The sequence below is a fragment of the Gavialis gangeticus genome, unplaced genomic scaffold, assembly GCF_001723915.1.
Source record: "Gavialis gangeticus isolate Ggan-Ray unplaced genomic scaffold, GavGan_comp1, whole genome shotgun sequence".
In the NCBI taxonomy this organism is placed as follows: Eukaryota; Metazoa; Chordata; order Crocodylia; family Gavialidae; genus Gavialis; species Gavialis gangeticus.
Window position 1 is genome coordinate 72564678 of NW_017729022.1, and position 17161 is coordinate 72581838.

Genomic DNA, 17161 nt, shown 5'->3' on the forward strand with positions numbered 1-17161 from the left:
CATGTGGGCAGGGTGCGGGCCATGCTGCGGTTCCCCTGGCCATGTGCTGAGGGCAAGGGGCGGGGCCAGAGAAGAAGTTGCATGCACTGTCCCCAGCTCGTCTAATCGGGTGCGGCTGGGGCAGCTCTGCTCCACGGAGCCCTCGGGGCAATGTCGGCAGGACCTGAACAAACTGTAAAGACCACCCCTCCCTTCTCCCCCCCACCCCACCCCCTTGTCTTGAAACATCTGATGTAAAATTTAGCAGTCTTGTTTATCTGGAGATCCAGAGATGTGGATGTAGAAGCGTGCAGGGTAGATTGGCACCTTATAGACTAACTAATCTAAGATGTATAGAGAGCACAGGCTTTTGTTAACTCGAGTTCACTTCATCAAATGTGGAAGCATGACAGCCTTAATTGTAGATGCAAGCATTTAACTAATCTAGCAACTGAGATTTAAGTATTTATTGAAGATGCTTACAAATACTGTTTTAGACAGTCTTTGACCAACCATGGCTTTGCTATTTTGGTACAATGAGTAGCTTTGGCAGTCAATGTGCACCATAGGCAAAGGGAGAAAATATTATTTGGGGGGCCTGAGTGCATGCTTGTCATGGGGAAGGGCTGTGGGAGGCACAGATAGAGGCCACCGCGGTGAGGGAGGGAGTGAGGCAGGGTTGTGGGAGGGTTGGAGCCCCCATTCCCTGGGGCGAATGGGGTCCAAGAAATGGGGCGGGTTGTGGGAGGGTTGGAGCCCGGGCAGCTCGTTCAGGAGCATGGGGGGGGCTCCCACCGCTGCACATCTCAGGAGAGGCATGGGGGACACATGCCCCCTGGATCTGTGCATGGGGTGGAGGTGGGCTGCTGCTGTGCCCTGGGCTCTTGAGCGCCACTGCCCAGAAGTGGCACGATGCCATGTGCCTGCCCCTGCCAGGCGGGCAGGGGGCAAGGCTCAGTCAGTGCATGGTAGACGCATGGCACTGCGCCGCTCCCAGGCAGCAGCACTCAGAACCCAGTGAGCAGTGACAGCCCACCTCTACCCTGTGCACACATCTGGGGGGCACATGACCCCCTAGGTCTCTGCTGAGATGAGTGCAGCGGCGGGAGTCCCTCCGCGCCCCTGAATGAGCTGCCTGGACTCCAACCTTCCCACAACCCACCCCATTCACCCCAGCCCTGCCCCTACCTCACTCTTTCCTTTCCTCACCGTGGTGGCCTCAATCTGCCCCCCCACTCCTTGCATGGCCTTCCTCATGACAGACTTACCTGCTGTGGTGGGCAGTGCTCTACATGGCACGGGGCTGCTGCAGGCTGTGGCTCCACATCTGTCTGTGCACACTCCTTGCCCCAGCCCCTACCCCACTGCAGCCACTCAGAGCCTGCACCTGGGCTGCCCTACCACCCTCCTCGCTGCACCATGTTTGTGGGGGCTAAGTCCCCTTAGCCCTGGCCTTCAACTGCCTGAGATGTGCGTCCATGGTAAGGGTGCTATAGCATACTGGTATTCCTCAGTGCTCCTAATGTAAATATAGTCTTAATACAAATCACATTTGTCTTAGTCCAACCTCAGCAATATGATAATCTTACATTTATCTAGTCATTCATAGTATTGGGGAAATAGAAGTATGGGGCTTCAATACCTGTTATTGTGTAAAAAAAGGAAAAAAAGAAAAACTTTTTGCAGAGGAGGGGACAAAAGAGGCCTGGAAGTTGCTTTCAACACCAAAATAGAGGAAGAAGGAAAAACAAAAAAGAACAAATCCCATGTTTTTCTTTCTTGGCAAACAAAATTAAATTAGTCACTTCACTTTTAGGAAAAAGTGCCTCACTATTACCATACCTGGTAGTGTTACGAGATAAGTGATGTTGCTGAGTAGGTCAGCTGGTTCAGTGGTGCTCAGCCTATAGCCTGCAGCCAGATCTGGCCCAGGGCTCCCCATAGGTCCAGAAATTTGGCAGCAGGGTTAGTAGTGGCAGTGTTAATTGCCAGTCTCTTGCTGCTGAATGTCCAGATTTGTGGAGAGTCCTGCAGGCTAGATGATGTAGCTGTAGCCCTACGTGCTAGGTCATTGATCTGCAGATGGATCTGGTACACAGGGTCAGAAGATTGAAAGCTGCTGATCTAGTCCAGCTCCCTGCCCAAGGCAGGAGCATCCCTCTCCAAACCATCCCCTACACATGCTTATTTAACCTATTCCTAAAACTAAATAAGATAATTCTGTTCAACAGCTGCAAGACATCTTGTTGAAAACACCAAGAACACCCTAACCTACCCCAAGTAAAGCAGGGGGTTGAAGGCACTGGCAATATCCTACGTTGTTCAGATGCACTCGCGAGATCCAAGGAAGAGGGCCATGCCCCTTGCTACAGAGAGAAGTGAAAAAGCCACCACAGTTCATGCCAATCTGACACTGGGATAAAAATTGTTCCTGATCCCAAATATGGCATTGTTTCTGATCCTGAGCAGAAGAGCAAAATCCTATAACCAGGAACCTACAGTTATAGTCCCAGCAAGAACATTGGCACACCCTAATCAATTCCCAGCCTCGGCTGTAGCCAACATCCAATGCTTCCAATAAGCCTACAGTAATTAGATACTCAGTTCTTAATTGAATTTAGGCACCTGTTAAATTTTTGGTTTAATATAAGGCAGGTGGTCCCTGCTATGTACTCACAGCTCCCCTGTGCAGCAGAACCCATTCTTACACCAGCTTTCTGACACAGACAGACGAGCAGACTCTACATTGCCTGCGGCCTACAGAAGGCATGTGCAGATATAAATGCACATTTTTTCTGCCTGCTGGCGCTGCTCGAACTGTGCCTGTGCCTTCATGTTCTGGCAGCATGGACCCTGTTGTGGAGCCATGTGGGTTTGTTCCAGTGACAGAAAGCAACCAAGTGTAATCAGAGCCCTAGTGTAGCTTTATAGAAGTCCTCACATTAAGGAGGTGATGGTTTTGTTTATTCCAAGCTACAAACATTTGTGGTTTTCCTTAGAGATTAGTCAAATTAAGCTGATGTTTAGCTAAAGTGAGGCCACAGACTTTAAATAGTTTATTGTATGGAATTACTTACTCCAAGGCAAAGAGATTTTTTTGTGTGTCTTGCTTATTCTTTTTTTACCTTCAATAGTTCTTTTAGATATAACTGAATTTTTCTGGATTTATAAGGTTTGGTCTAGGAAAATTACAGCATTCCTGTGGCATTTTACCAGTAATTTACTGATGTTTTTACTGAACCCTAACTCCAATTTTAAATTAATCGTAGGCTGAAAAATTTGTCTAGACCAGGGGTGGGCAATTATTTTGGACAGAGGTCCGCTCACTGAGTTTTGGCAAGCCATTGAGGGCCACATGACAGGCATCCCAGGGCAGATAAATGTTAATTTTCTAAATTTTTTAGGGGCTCTGCAGGCCAGATAGAATGGCCTGGTGGGCCGCATCCGGCCCCTGGGCCGCGTTTTGCCCACCCCGGTCTAGACTCATCTAGACTAAAAAAAGTCAACAGCATTGAAGAACTTGTTAAACTTTTTTTTTTTAACACAGCACTTTTGTCTTATGTAAGTGAATGTAGTGATTGCTGATTTGTTGGTAATGAAAACTGAGGTGATCTCTCTAGTCCTAGTGTATTGGTTCCCAACCTCAGGGCGCGACCCAAATCAGAGTCGTGGGGGGTCCTCAGTGGGGTTGTGAAGGACCTGCACACATGCACACTCATGCCCCAGAACGCCTGCCACTCGGGGCTGCCGCACACAAAGGGAGCAATAGCAGCTCTGCTGCCGCTGCCACACTGTGCTCCCAGAAGCCCCTGCAGCGCCAGATCAAGCAGTCTGGTTGGTGGCCAATTTAGGGTCGCAGCAATAAAAGGTTGGGAACCACCGGTCTAGTGCCATACAGTTAGTACGAATGTAGATTTTTTTTGCTTGTCATTATGCTTTAAGCCTGTTACAGAAGGATTACTACTGAGGAGCAGAAAAAGTAGTTCACTTTTTATGCCAGTTCTTCTCTAAGACTGTCAACAGATGTGCTAACTTGCACTGGTCATTCTGCATGTTATTGCATTAATAGCTAACATTTATGTACTGGCAACAGATAGATACTGGTCATTAATGACCTGGGCTAGGTATAAATTATTGTTAAAAAGGTTGTAGGGGTGGCTTCATCTATGAGCCATCCCTACCCTCTGTAGTTATATCTGTATTTAATTTTATATGCCAGTGAGGGTAGTGTGATGCAAATGACGTTTCTACATTTGAGCAGCAGTCCTCCTTTTACGTTAAGGAACATTTTTCAAATTGTGAGAGGGAATAACCTATTGGTAGAAAAACAGTTGAAAGAAATTCCTTTAAAATGATCAAATGCACCCGAATTAAATAATCTGAGTATTTCAAAAGGCAGCTGTGTGTGCCAGAAGGAGTTTATGTACTTATGAGCAGATTTAATTTTTGGTGGAACATCTTAAATTTAAGGTGAGACATAGGAACCACGCAGCTTACCTCATCATAAGTCTTTAAGAAATAGTCTGATAAGATATTTTGGTTCAAGACAACTTTCATAAAACTCCAAGCTACTAGCTCATCATTCTTTAAAGAAGACTGTCAATTTCAACGTGATCTTAAATTTCTCTTGCATTGTTTGAGGCTAAATTTAATTTGATTGACAGATTCAATGTTGTGTTATAATATTGGCTCAAAGATTTTTCACTGCATCAGATGAATAGGTGTGTGCTTGTTTTACCCTAGGCATCTCCTACTTTTTTTTGGTTTGTTTTTTGGTTTGTTTGTTTGGGTTTTTTTTAACAACATTCACTTTTCCCTCTGTGGGAGCTGTGTGGAAAGACTATCATCAGCTATGTTTTTATAACTATATTAGAAATTCTGATGTACAAAATTCTGGAAAAAACATTACAAATGTAAATGTACTAATGGCTTTTCAGGGACTCAAGTAAGGTAGGAAAGGCTTGCACTTGGATGCCTAGTAGGAGGAATAGGATTTGGCCTCAGGTTTCAATTTTACTTAGGCATGTCCTTGAAACTTTGTTTGCTAACAAAACCAGGCCCCACAGTAAGTTACTCTTTATGATTATTGTTTGGACCTGGGTAGGAACTCATGCCATCTTACACCTTTGTAATAGATTGTAACAAAATCTAGGCTATTGTCAACTTTCTACATCAGCGGTAGGCAACATCTTTTGGCCAGAGTGCTGAAAAACACCATAATGCCCATCTTGAAAGGTGCCAGAGTGCCAGCATGGCAGAAAAGCAAAATGAAGGCAAGGAGTACATGGCAGGATGCCATGCTTGTGCCCCTTGCTCCCCACCCAAAGCCCTTGGCCCCCAGCCCTGCTGCCCCTTGCCCCCCACTCACAGCTGCTGCCCTGCTGCCCCTACCCCCCAGTCTGGACTCTGTGGCTGCCAGCAGCTACCCTTGCATCAGCTCCATACCCACGCGAGCAGGCACGCCTTGGTGGGGGCAGGGCCTGAGGCAGCGCAGCCCCGGTCTCTCCCCCATTCCCAGCATGGAGGTGATGAGCCCAGCACAGCTGTTTGTAGCCAGCCTGCTGCTGCAGCTGCCCAGAGCCCGGGCTGGCTACAGACAGCTGTGCCGGGCTCATCACCTCCATGCCGGGAATTGGGGAGAGACCGGGGCTGCGCTGCCTCAGGCCCCTCCCCCGCCGCCCGCTCCAAGGTGCGCCTGCTCATGCGGGTGCGGAGCTGGTGCCGGAGCCCAGCACAGCTGCTTGGAGCCTCCCAGCTACAGCTGCCCCCGCTCTGGGGAGCTGCTGCCAGCCAGTATCCCAGGCTGCTCCCAGCAGGCAGCTGGGACGTTGCAAGCCCTGCTTGGAGCAGCCCGGGCTCCATTGCTGGCAGCAGCTTCCTGGAGCCGGGGCTGGCTGCAGTGTGCCAAGCAAAATGGCCTCGCGTGCCACGCTTGGCACACGTGCCAGGGGTTGCCGACCCCTGGTCTATATCAAAGGATTTTTTTAAGTCCTTTTTTTCTGTAACCTTTTTAATACATGGGCAAAATCCCTTACTCTCAAATGGTTAAAACTATTACTGCAACTTTAAGTTGGTTGTTAATGCAAATGTACTCAGAGAAATATTACTCACAGGAGCAGGACTAGCTTTTGCTGTTATGGTTTCAGGTTGACTGCACTGTGTACTGTCTTTATTGATACTGATACAGACATGCTTCCTTGAAACATCAGCCATGTCTGCCACCTTTCTTCCTTCTTTTATTTTGCTTGCTTTGGATAAACTGCATTTGTCCACTGCCCAAAGAATCCCACATTAATTTTCATTTAGTTTTGAGGTCTCCTATCCTTTCTAGACCACCAGTGACTCAGTCCCTGATAAATCAAAAGTTGGACCTTTTTTTTTTTTTCTCCCTGTTGACATACTGTGATCCAGATGACATTTCTTAACCCCTGCAGCTGAGGTTGGCAAAGCAACAAGTCAGTCTTTATTAACGCCCTTTGAAACTGGAGTAGTTTCTGTTAGAACTTGCCTTGTAAAATGTTATGGGTCAAACTGTTCTTGAGCATTTTGCCCAGGAGGATGTTTAGGTTTTGCTGGTTAAGGTAAAGTGTATAAATGGTGGAAGTGCTTGCAATGAAAGGGAAGCACTTTTCTCTAAATGTTACCACACAAGCATTAAGTATTTGTCTATCTGTCCCCCTGCCATTACACATCCTGACTTGAATCTTCTTAGTAGTACTCGGAGAACATATTTTAAAAGGATGCTTCTCTCTTTATGTCCTCTTCCCCTATCACATCATTTTAATAATTTCTCCAGTCCAGTATCTCCTTAAAATGTTCTCTCTGACTTTTAACAGATACCCCGCCTCCTCCTTTGCCTGTCTCTTGGGTTCTCCAGTTCTGTCCTGCAGACTTTTTTCCTGTGCCTCCTTTTCTCATTTTGGGTCCTTTCTTCAAGTGATCTTATCTACTTGCATGACTTTAACTTCCCATCTTTATGCTGGTAAGTTTAACAAACTTACCAGGCCACCCCACTGATTCTGTCTCTGAATATATTGCCAAACCCTTAATATGGTCTAAAATGAGTCCTGATATTTCTTCTCTAGTCCTCCCCATTCTCCTTGTCTTAGCAGTAACAAGAATCTCCCTGGCACTGAACCCTCAGCTGGCGGGGATGGAGGAGAATTATTTCTGACAAACCCCTCTCTACCTTGTTCTGCATGTCCAGTCTGTGTCTTAATCAAGTTGTCTCTCCTTGCATATTTCCAACACCTTTACATTTTTTATTTTCAGTCTCTACATCTGAAATTCTTTCAGATACTCAATTTCTGTCTCCCGGGTCATTCAAAAGAGCACTGTTAAGGTCGTCATCCTCTCTTTTGCTCTTGGCTCTGACACCCAGTGCCTCTTTTAGCTCTAAATCAAATACATCTGGCCTTTGAGTTTGGACACTCTGGCCTAAAGCAAAACAAGGACCACTTTGCATCCTGCTGAGTCACTGAGCGGGCACTGTGTACTGTGGAGACGGGCTGGCTGGTATGTGAGAATTGGGGAGGCACAGGGGGTTTCCTCATTCTCATTTTATTTAAATTGGTCTTTGTTATTTGTTTTCATTACTAGTTCTGTGCTTTTAACTTCTTGAGGTTTGTTTGTTTTTTAAACCTTTTTTTAAAAACTTATAATAAAGGTTAATAAAAGGCCAAAAAAAGGTTTCCCTCTCAGCTTCTCAATCTCTCTTGTATACCCCGCTACTTGAAACCCTTCACTTGTTCCATATACTCTGCTACATCAAGTTTAGGCTTCTTGGTTTTGTTTTCAAGGCCTTATGTAAATGTTCCCTCGTATTTTCTCACTTTATCTTTTTTGTGTTGCACCTAGTCACATCTCCACTGCTGGGCGTACTTCTTAGCATTTTCTATCTCTCTTCCAGCTGCACCCACATTCCCTTTCCTGCCTCCCTTGCATATGGAACATTTTTTGTTAATTAACTCTATCAGCATTGAATGGTTTCCTGAAGACCCGCTTTCACCATAACACATATTAGAAACTAGCCAACTCCAAGTGGGTTAGGTAATATAGTAAGAACACCTGGACCCTGACTCCAGTGTGTACACCCTTCTTACTGCTGGTGGAAATGTACCAGTGGCTGGAAACAAATCAACTATTTTTCTAGATAAAGTTGATCTAGTTAAAATACAACTTGGAGAGACTGCTTGTAGCAATGAGAAGGCAATTCTTTCATTTCCTATATATTACATGATGGCCATCGCATAATATGATGTGGCCCAAAAAGCTATGTCATCTGGCCCATGGGACTCCCCATTTCTCCAGAGGCTCGGCAGCAGAGGAACAGTAGTGATTTTAATTGCTCCCAGAGCCATGGCAGTTAATGCTCCCCTGCCACCAGATTTTCTGAAGCAGTGGGGCATCTTGTGCTCCAGATGACCTGGTCGCACATCCCAGATTCGTACACAGAGCAACTGCATGCCAGTGGAAATCCAGCAGCACACTGCCCCTCCTTGGGATCTGGCCCTGCACCAGCCACCCAGCCTGCAGTGCTAGAGAGGTTAAGCCCCACTCATCTAAGAGAAGAAAGACTTGTATTCTGTTACCAGCACCTTCGACATCCAGTTAAACAGTGTATTCAAAACTTTTTGTGCAAAATTATCAGCTTTACTTTTAAACATATGTAAGTGTGATAACAATTTGTGTACCATGTCACCTGCGCTTTCTACTTTTAAAGGCCAGAGAAATATTCAGGGTGCGGTAACTTCAGGGATTTAGCAACACTGGATTTGATAAATCTTCAGGTCGTTGAAAGGCAGTTTTATAGAGAAGATGGAGATGGGCTTTTTCTCTGTGGCTGTTGGGAACAGGAATAGGAGTAAAGGTCTCAGACTGGAGCAGGGGAAATTTAGGTTGGAGTTTAAGAGGAACTACCGGACTATGAAGATAATAAAGCAATGGAACAGAGGTGTTGTAGAATCACCTGCTCTTGAAAATTTCAAGGGATTGAAAGACAGATGCTTGGCTGCAATGGTTTAGTCGGGGATGATCCTGTCTTCATTGCAGGCTGGACTAGATTACTTCATCAGGCTCCTTTCAGCCCTATTTTCCTATGAACTTAAACTGATGCATTTCAATTAATATAGTAAATCACTGAATATGATCTTTTCTACTTTACTTGGCTGTAGAAGGACCTAACTTTTTCTACCTTTCTCCCACTCCCTATCCAGGGTGTTCCTGTTATGGCAATAAGAAACAAGATGATTTCTGAGGGGTTAGACCCAGATCTACTTGAGTAAGTAATACTACTGTCTTTTTTAATTTGATGGGGCTAGAGTACTTCTAGAGTTTCTTCTGCTTCATACAATGGTAATGCACTGTGAGAAAAGCAATGATAATGTTGAGCCCAAATCATAAAGCAAGCTGTGAAGATACTTCTGACAGCTGCTGTTGGAATAATTTCATATAGTGCTACAACTTCCTAGTAAAAGTTGGTCAGGATCGAAAAAGTGGCAGAGAGTACATTTTTGGTTTTCTTGGTTTTTAAAGGTGTTTTATCCAGGTTTTTTTTTTTTTTACTTTACAACCAAACTATTAGCACTTTGTTCGATTTTTGCCTCTTATGTGATAGATGGCATGCTTCTTGCCAGATTCTTTACTTTACTAATGCACATAAATTGGCTATCATCTTGACTTGAACTTGTAATTCCATGAATTATAATAATTTTGAATGTAAATCAGCGGTGCTTAAACCTTTTTCTTAAGCAGGCCAGATGGGCAATGCCTGGTCCCTGCATAGGCTGGATTTGGCCAGCAGACCCAATTCAGCACCCAGGGCAAGTGCAGCAGGGCTCGATCCAGCTGTGCAGAGAGGGGCAGGGGACAGCTTGGTTTCAATCCAGCTGTGTGGAGGAAGGGTTGTGGCCCAGGTCTAACTCACTGAGTGTGTTTTGGGAATTTGGCAGCAGGGAGGAGTGGCAATATTAATTGCCACTGCTCCCCTGCCACCAAACTTCCCAATCCTTGTGGTGAGCCCCATGGGCCAGATTCCAAGGCTTTATGGGCCAGAGGTTAATTTAATGTTTAATAATTGATGTAACAAATTTAATGTGCAGGTTGGGGTGGATATTGAAAACAAAGATACTATTTTATGAAGTCACTTGTCTGCCCATAAGCACATTACCTTTGGATTTCTCTTGTGTTTATAGGTGGAAGGAGCAGGTATAACTTTAGAATCAGTGTAACCGTAAAAGAAGTTTACTAAAAAAAACTAGATGTTGTGTTGAACAGTAAACTTCATACATAATGATCGCTAAACTGAATATGTAACACACTTCTGAGCCTTTTGCAAAAAAAAAGTACCAAGATATCAAGAAGTCTGTTTCACCTTTTTAATTTTGTGGAATGAGACTTGTATTTTACAACAAGCCTGACATGAAACAAACACTTCTTTGTAATAAGATTTACAAGTTTATCTTTAGGAATAACTGCTGAAACAGAACATGTTTATCTGATCCATAAAACTGTTAAATAAGGAAATGGAGAATAAAAGTGTAAAGGAAAAGGAGGCGAGGAAAACTTTGAAAATCCTAGATACTTGGCAAGTTCTTCAGACTTCTCACTCTTACTTGTTTAGAGAAAATTGGTAGTAGTCCAGGCTTCTAATCAAATTAATCTGAAAGAGAGAGTGTGAATAGCAAAATAGAAGCTAGAAGTTCTTAAAACAAACAAACAAAACAAAACCTGATATTGGCTTTTTTTGCTTTTAGAAGTACTTTGAAATAAATAGTACACTCACTGTCCCCCTCCCCCCCAACACTGACACTTTTTGATTGAGACAAACAGAACATTGTTTGGGATCAACCTCAGTCCCTCTCTAAAGGTCCTACAAATCACTTACGTGATTATTTTAAATTTGTTAATATAGAAATCTCTTTCTAACCAACTAATGTGTACAAAAAAACTATTGGTGTGGGGGAGAAGGAATATCACTTGCTTTTAAATCTGCAAGCAAGTGTTTTGATAAACTTGAAAACACTAGAAAGTGTTTTAGTACCAAAAAAGGGCAGCCTTCTCTTTCCCTTCATTTATCCACACAAATGTAGTTTGGTGGTGGTTTTTTTTTTTTTTTTTTGAAGTAAGGCTTCTCTCTTACTTCACAGCCCTAATGCATGGCATTTCAGAACACTGTGTTAGGTCTTTGGGACAGTCTGGTCTGTTCTTCTAATTTCTACTCTTTTATTAATAAAGGTTACCATCATACTTTAGGGGTTTTTTCTGCAGGCAATCTGACTTCTCCAGATGCTTTATAATGTCAGAGTTGACTTCTCTGAAGGCAGCACTGCCTTTCTGCACTGGAGAGAAAAGCCATTTCTAGTAGGGTAGAGTTCTCTTTCTTTGCCGTTTACCTCTTTGTCATCCATCTCTCTTGCCTGCTATTGTTCCACAACTTTCCGAATTCCATCTTTTCTTTCCATATCCAAATTTCTGTGCGTGCCTCCCCCCCTTCTTTCTTGTTATTCTTCACACTTTCAAAGGTGTATTTTCCTACATTTCGAACTTCAGGGCTCAGTATCTATCCCTCTGATCCTACCAAAGTCTTTCCTCGGTCAGTCTTCCCAGGGTAGATTGCTCCATAGTGCTTTCGTGTCCCTCCATTACAATGGAGGTAAGAAATAATGCTGAAGGGTGGCCTCTAGATGGATTTGCGTGGGAAAGCTTTTGCTTTTCTAAAGGTATTTGTCAGGTATTTTAGAGTACTGCCACGTACCTTTGGCACTTCTAAGCACCTAAATCAAAGCAAGTAAAATGTAAGAATTCTATGGCAAGAAGTGGGAGATGAGCACTGAATATAGAACTCAAACACCATCACTGATATCCCAACTGCTAAGACAGTCTGTGTTTTGTCATATGTTGTATTGTAGATGCCAGTTTATCATGAGCTCTTAGTTAGTTTTCATGAATCTAAAAATCCACGCCTAAGAGGGAGGCATCTTCCATCATTTTATGTAGACTTTATGCATAGTTTTATCTGGATAGCTACTACATGAGTCTTGGAACCTGACAGATTTTACAAGCTAGGCAGTGTTAAGCATGGTAAGTTCTTGTGAGATCTCCAAGGAAAGTAAGGCCCCCTGCTGCCAAATTTGCCTTCCTAGCTGCCAGATTTCTGGACCCATGGAGAGCCCCAGGCTCTGTGCACTGGATGGGACACCCAATCCCAGCTTGCTAGGCTGGGCAATGACAGAGCTAGGTCCCTGGAGCCCAATTCTGGTGCATGGCAGGGAGGAGGGAGTAGGACTAGGCTCCTGGGACCCAATCCTAGCATGCATGGGACAGGAGGAGACAGTGCCGGTCCCTTAGGATCCAACCCGGCACATGGGGGCCAGGAGAGGGCAGTGCTGGGCCCCAGGGCCCAATCTGGCCCATAGACTGCCCCTTTGCCATTTATCTGGTCCATAGGCCCACAGTGTTGAGCACCCCTGTCCTAGTCTATTTTCATACTCCAAGTGCCCAAAAATGTTGCAAGAACCAAAAGTAGTCACAGTTTGTGATGCTTGAAATGGGAGGATGTCTGCTTGCTTATTGTACATCAGGAATTCCCCTGCAAGGTATTCTCTTGGTTCGCATATCAGGCTGCTGCTGCTCAATTTTTGGAGTGGTGTCTACAAGTAGGCTACCTCAGCACTCATCCCAGCACAGCTGATCCAGCTCTAAAAATGATGTCCATTTATAGTAGGGATGGGCAAAATACAGCCCACAGGCCAGATGCAGCCCACCAGACCATTCTGTCTGGCCCATGGCGCCCCTAAAAAATTTATATAATTAATATTTATCTGTTCCTGGCTGCCTGTCAGGGTCCTGGGATAGTAGAACCCAAGGGAAGTTGACAGGACTTAGCCCAGAAGCAAGGCCCGCCCCCCGCAACTGGAAGCCCCATGCTTAGCAGAGCCTTCTGGTCTGGGCCCCCGTGCGCCCAAGAGGGAAAATCCGATAAGAATGAGGATGGGAGGGGGAAGGCAGGGGAGGGCCGCAGGTGATCGCCCCAGTCCTCAGTGCTGGTCCCAGCCAGCTCCTGCTGAATCCCACAGTCCAGCCATGCAGTGAGGAGTCGTGTGGTGCTGGAGTGGCCGGCAGTCATCGGGAAAGCAGGGAAATGGCAACTACAGGTGGGGGTGAGTGGCAGCGAGTGGGAGCACAGGGACAGCTGGGCAGGAGTGCAGGGCCTGTGTCAGTGGCCTGGGGCCAGCACTGGCAGGGCCCGAAGTGGGGCCACTGGAGTACAGGGTCCAGCACCAGCTGTGCTAGAGGGGGACGGGGGTCCTGTGCCCCTGGCATCCCACTCTGGGCTGCACTGGCACTGCCCCCCCCCCGTATCTGCCGTTTCCCTGCTTTTCTGCCAACTGCTGGCTGCTCTAGGACCACGTGGCTCCTGGCTACACCACAGGAGCACAGGACCTTCACCGGTACCCCAGGGTTAAGAGTGGGGGGGTGTGTGTGTATTCATAGGGCAAGTCCCACATGCACACCCCATCATACACATGTACCCACATATACCCCTTTGCACTACCATACCCACAGATCCACACACACCCACATGCTTCCACACCCACACACCTATCCACACACAGCCCCCCACAACCCTATACCCCCCACTACTCCCACAATATACAAGAGTAGGACTTCATTTTACGTTATTGTGCAATCATCTCTATGTACGTTACACAAACGCATGTAAATCAGGATGAAAATATTTTTTGAAATCAAATTAATGAATGTTGTAGATGTTTGCTTTTTAGAACACAACTTGGTATCTTTCTGGTTCTGAGACAGCAAAACCCCTTGCTGAAAAGAGCACTTCTGGGGGCAAGGGGAGGGACTTCTGGTCACAGGGGGCAGGGCACCTGTCAAGGGGCAGGGCTACCCGCATGTCCCTCAACAGCTTGCCAAAATTCAGTAAGCGTCCCTCTGTCCAAAATAATTGCCCGCCCCTGATTTATAGCCTTAGTGACCTAAGCAGTTTTCTGACAGGTTCCAAGATGTGCTTTCAAATTGACCTCTGCTAGGTCTTAAAATCTAATAACTTACAGGCTCTGAGACTTAATTCCAGTTGTGTGAAGTAATTATAATCAAAATTATAAACTCTTCAGGTATTAAATTGTAAACTATTGACTGACTCTTTGTATAAAATGTATTTACTTGGGTACAGATGGTAAATAAATGAAGCTATTGATAGTATTATGTTCATCATCATCATCTTCCTCCTGTTCCTAGAATTTAATCAGTATAATCTTCTTGTCACTTACAGGACCCCAAATGCTGCTGTTCCTGCTTGGGGAGATGATGTAAATGCAGAAGAAAGTTCTGATAGTGAATCTTCCTTCAGTGACTGAAGAAATATTTCAGCCTTTAGAAACTTCTGATAGATGCTGATGTCTGCAGTTGTATCACAATTGCAGATTTGTTACTCATGGAGTGTAGAAATATTTGTATACCAAATAGCTTTCTTCTGTTAGTTTGTTTTTTATGGAAGTCCTCCACATTTTCTTTCCAAAAATTTTAATGGGCAACATGACTGTCAATTAATTTTACCATAAATATAGATTATAAATTCAGCTTGTGTGATAACATGTTATCTCAGATTCTTCCATCTTGCAGAAGTAAAATATATGCTATTCATATACAGGTTTCATGCAATTAATAAGGTCTTTAAAAAGATGTTTGTCTGATATTACTACATTTGTATATAATCATGTTTTATTTTTAATGTCTTTATGTTCCCCAGCTTGCCATTTAAGTAATTTTCTAAAATGGAATACTTTAATCTTGGACTGCTCCACTGTGAAGTCTCCTAAAGTATGGATTAATATGTATATGATACAGCAAGTATAGCAAGGAAGAGTGAACTAATTATGGTGATCATGAACATTTGGAGTTCTGTTTCTAGCAAACTGATCTAAAAGTCCAAGAGGTATTAGAAATTATATCTTCTATTTTCAAAATGTAAACTACTGTTCCAACTACAAGCTAAACCAGAGAATTTCCTGCTCTAAAAAAACAACTATATATACAGATTAGTTTTATGTATGAAGATTCCATGGTTGTTCTGAAAATGGTACTGTAAAATAATTAGTGACCAGAAGACTCTTCTTCTGAAATGCCAGAACCTTTCACTGTTGGTTCACTGTGACACAGGTGGATAGCAACCAAAAGTAGAAACCACTTTCTGACAGCTGTTTGACTTATTTGAAATGAAGTGTGGTCTGTCTAAGTTGTTTTGGACAGGAAACCATCTCAGAATTGGTGCCCTTATTGAAAGTTTCAGTAAGGAATCAATAATTAAGTTTACATAGATAATCTAGCCTCTTGCTTCTGGAAGTGGTCTCTCCAAACCAAGTTTGAGCTACATTTTTGGCAATAGGATTAGGAAACTAATTTTGTGCGTGATTTACCCAAAGAGCAAACCTGTTTCCAGAGCACTTAATTCACTGCATGGACCAAAGAACATGAAATTCTTTAACCTCTTGCATGGTACCAAGTATTTTACATCAATGTCTTCACTACAGCATATTTGGTCTCATTGGGTTATAAATTAATTCTTATCCTCAAGTCTTCTAGCATGACTATAACAGTGCTACCATGTTGGTGAGATCATTTAAATATACTTCTGGGTTTTTTCGCATTTGTCGTGAAACCGAAGAGGCAAGACCGATAAGTATAGCTGATTACTAGCCAATATGTCTGCTTTTATTAATAAATCAATAGCTTTTGCCTTGAGCAGCTATTTATGCCACTTTACTCCAGCAGGTCAAATGCACTTTCATAAGAATAACATGTATATGAACAAAATGGACAGAGGGAAATTATATATCTAAAATTTATGAATGAGTAAATGTTAAGAAATTAAGTTTAAACTAACTTGAGCTAACTAACACGTTTAGCAAAAGATAAGAAGTATTAACATACGTTGGCAATAAATAGTTATTTCAAAACTTTATATGTATGTTGTAGTGGTCTTTCAAAACTGTATAGAGAGAGAGAGAGCTGAGCACTTACTAGCTCCTGAGGGTCTAATAGTGTCTTCAGTCTTGTTTTAAGTTAATGGCAGCTGTAGGTGCCATACCATTTATTTATTGATTGCCTGTTTAAACTTCTTTGAGTAGTTCATACTTTGTCTTCTGAAAGAGCCAACAGTTACTGGGCAGAACAAATCTTCAGAGAGGCATAGTATGTGGAATATTAATAGCCTTGGGGCATTTATACATGTGCTCCAGGAAAGCGGGGAGAAGGGGATGGCACTATAATTAAGCTGCTCTGGGAGCTGCTGTAATTAAAGGGCCTGGAGCATCATGTGCATCAGTGTCCCTGCACTGAAAAATGGCGGTGGGGCACTTTAACTAAATTTTGTTTGACGAGCTTTAGACAAAGTGCCCCCACTGCCATTCTTCAGCACTGGATCACTGATGCACATAACACTGGAGTCTGCTAGAGCGTAGTTTATTAGTATGCTCCAATAGACTCTATTAATTGCTTGGGGTTCGTTAATCTGCGTTAACCCAAATCAAACATTTTTTCTTAGTCTTGACATAATTTAGTTAAACTTGTATTACAAAAGAGCTGGTATCAACCCTAGGAAAAACATGACATTAGCGCTAGATTTTGATAGTCTGAACCCTCTCTCTCCAAATGAAAACTTTTTCAAAGATGAATTTAGGATTGTTTCAGGTTATCTCTAAAAATCCTCCCAAAAAGTCTTGAAATACCAATCAATATCCTCGTAGGAGACATTTCATACAGTTTTGAATTACAAGTGTACAGTAATTCAAGTATACTCCAATGCACTGTACAGTGCATTGGAGCAGACTTACTGCACATGTATAGGTGCCCTTGGAGAATTAAACTGGAAAGTTCTAGTAAGCATTTCTCCTGGTCATAATGGCACATTTTACACTGGGAGAGGTAATCCTGCTGGTAGCCAGGACTTAAACACTAAAGACTTAAAGATTAAAACAAGTATCTGAAAGTATATTGGCAGGCACTAAGATTTTGAAGTATGGAGTTTGAATTATGGACATTACAAAAAACAGGAGTCATTCTCCACTTAAATGCATGGTCTTATACTGTCTGAGCTTCAGTCAGTGAACATCCTAGAAAAACATTGATAATTGTTCTATTTCTATTGGATGATGGTTTTTTC

At 43.6% G+C, this 17161-nt stretch overlaps 1 protein-coding gene across 2 annotated transcripts in view; it reads left to right on the plus strand.

Annotated features, from left to right (window-relative positions):
• Window positions 1-15959, plus strand: part of WASHC3 (WASH complex subunit 3) — a 34905-nt gene extending 18946 nt beyond the window's left edge. For both annotated transcript variants that reach the window (XM_019515369.1, XM_019515370.1), the window contains exons 6-7: window positions 9195-9259; window positions 14273-15959. In XM_019515369.1, the coding sequence (XP_019370914.1) occupies window positions 9195-9259; window positions 14273-14357 (150 nt within the window). In that variant the 3' untranslated portion in view covers window positions 14358-15959. The remainder of the gene's footprint in view (window positions 1-9194; window positions 9260-14272) is intronic.
• The last annotated feature ends 1202 nt before the right edge of the window (window positions 15960-17161 follow it).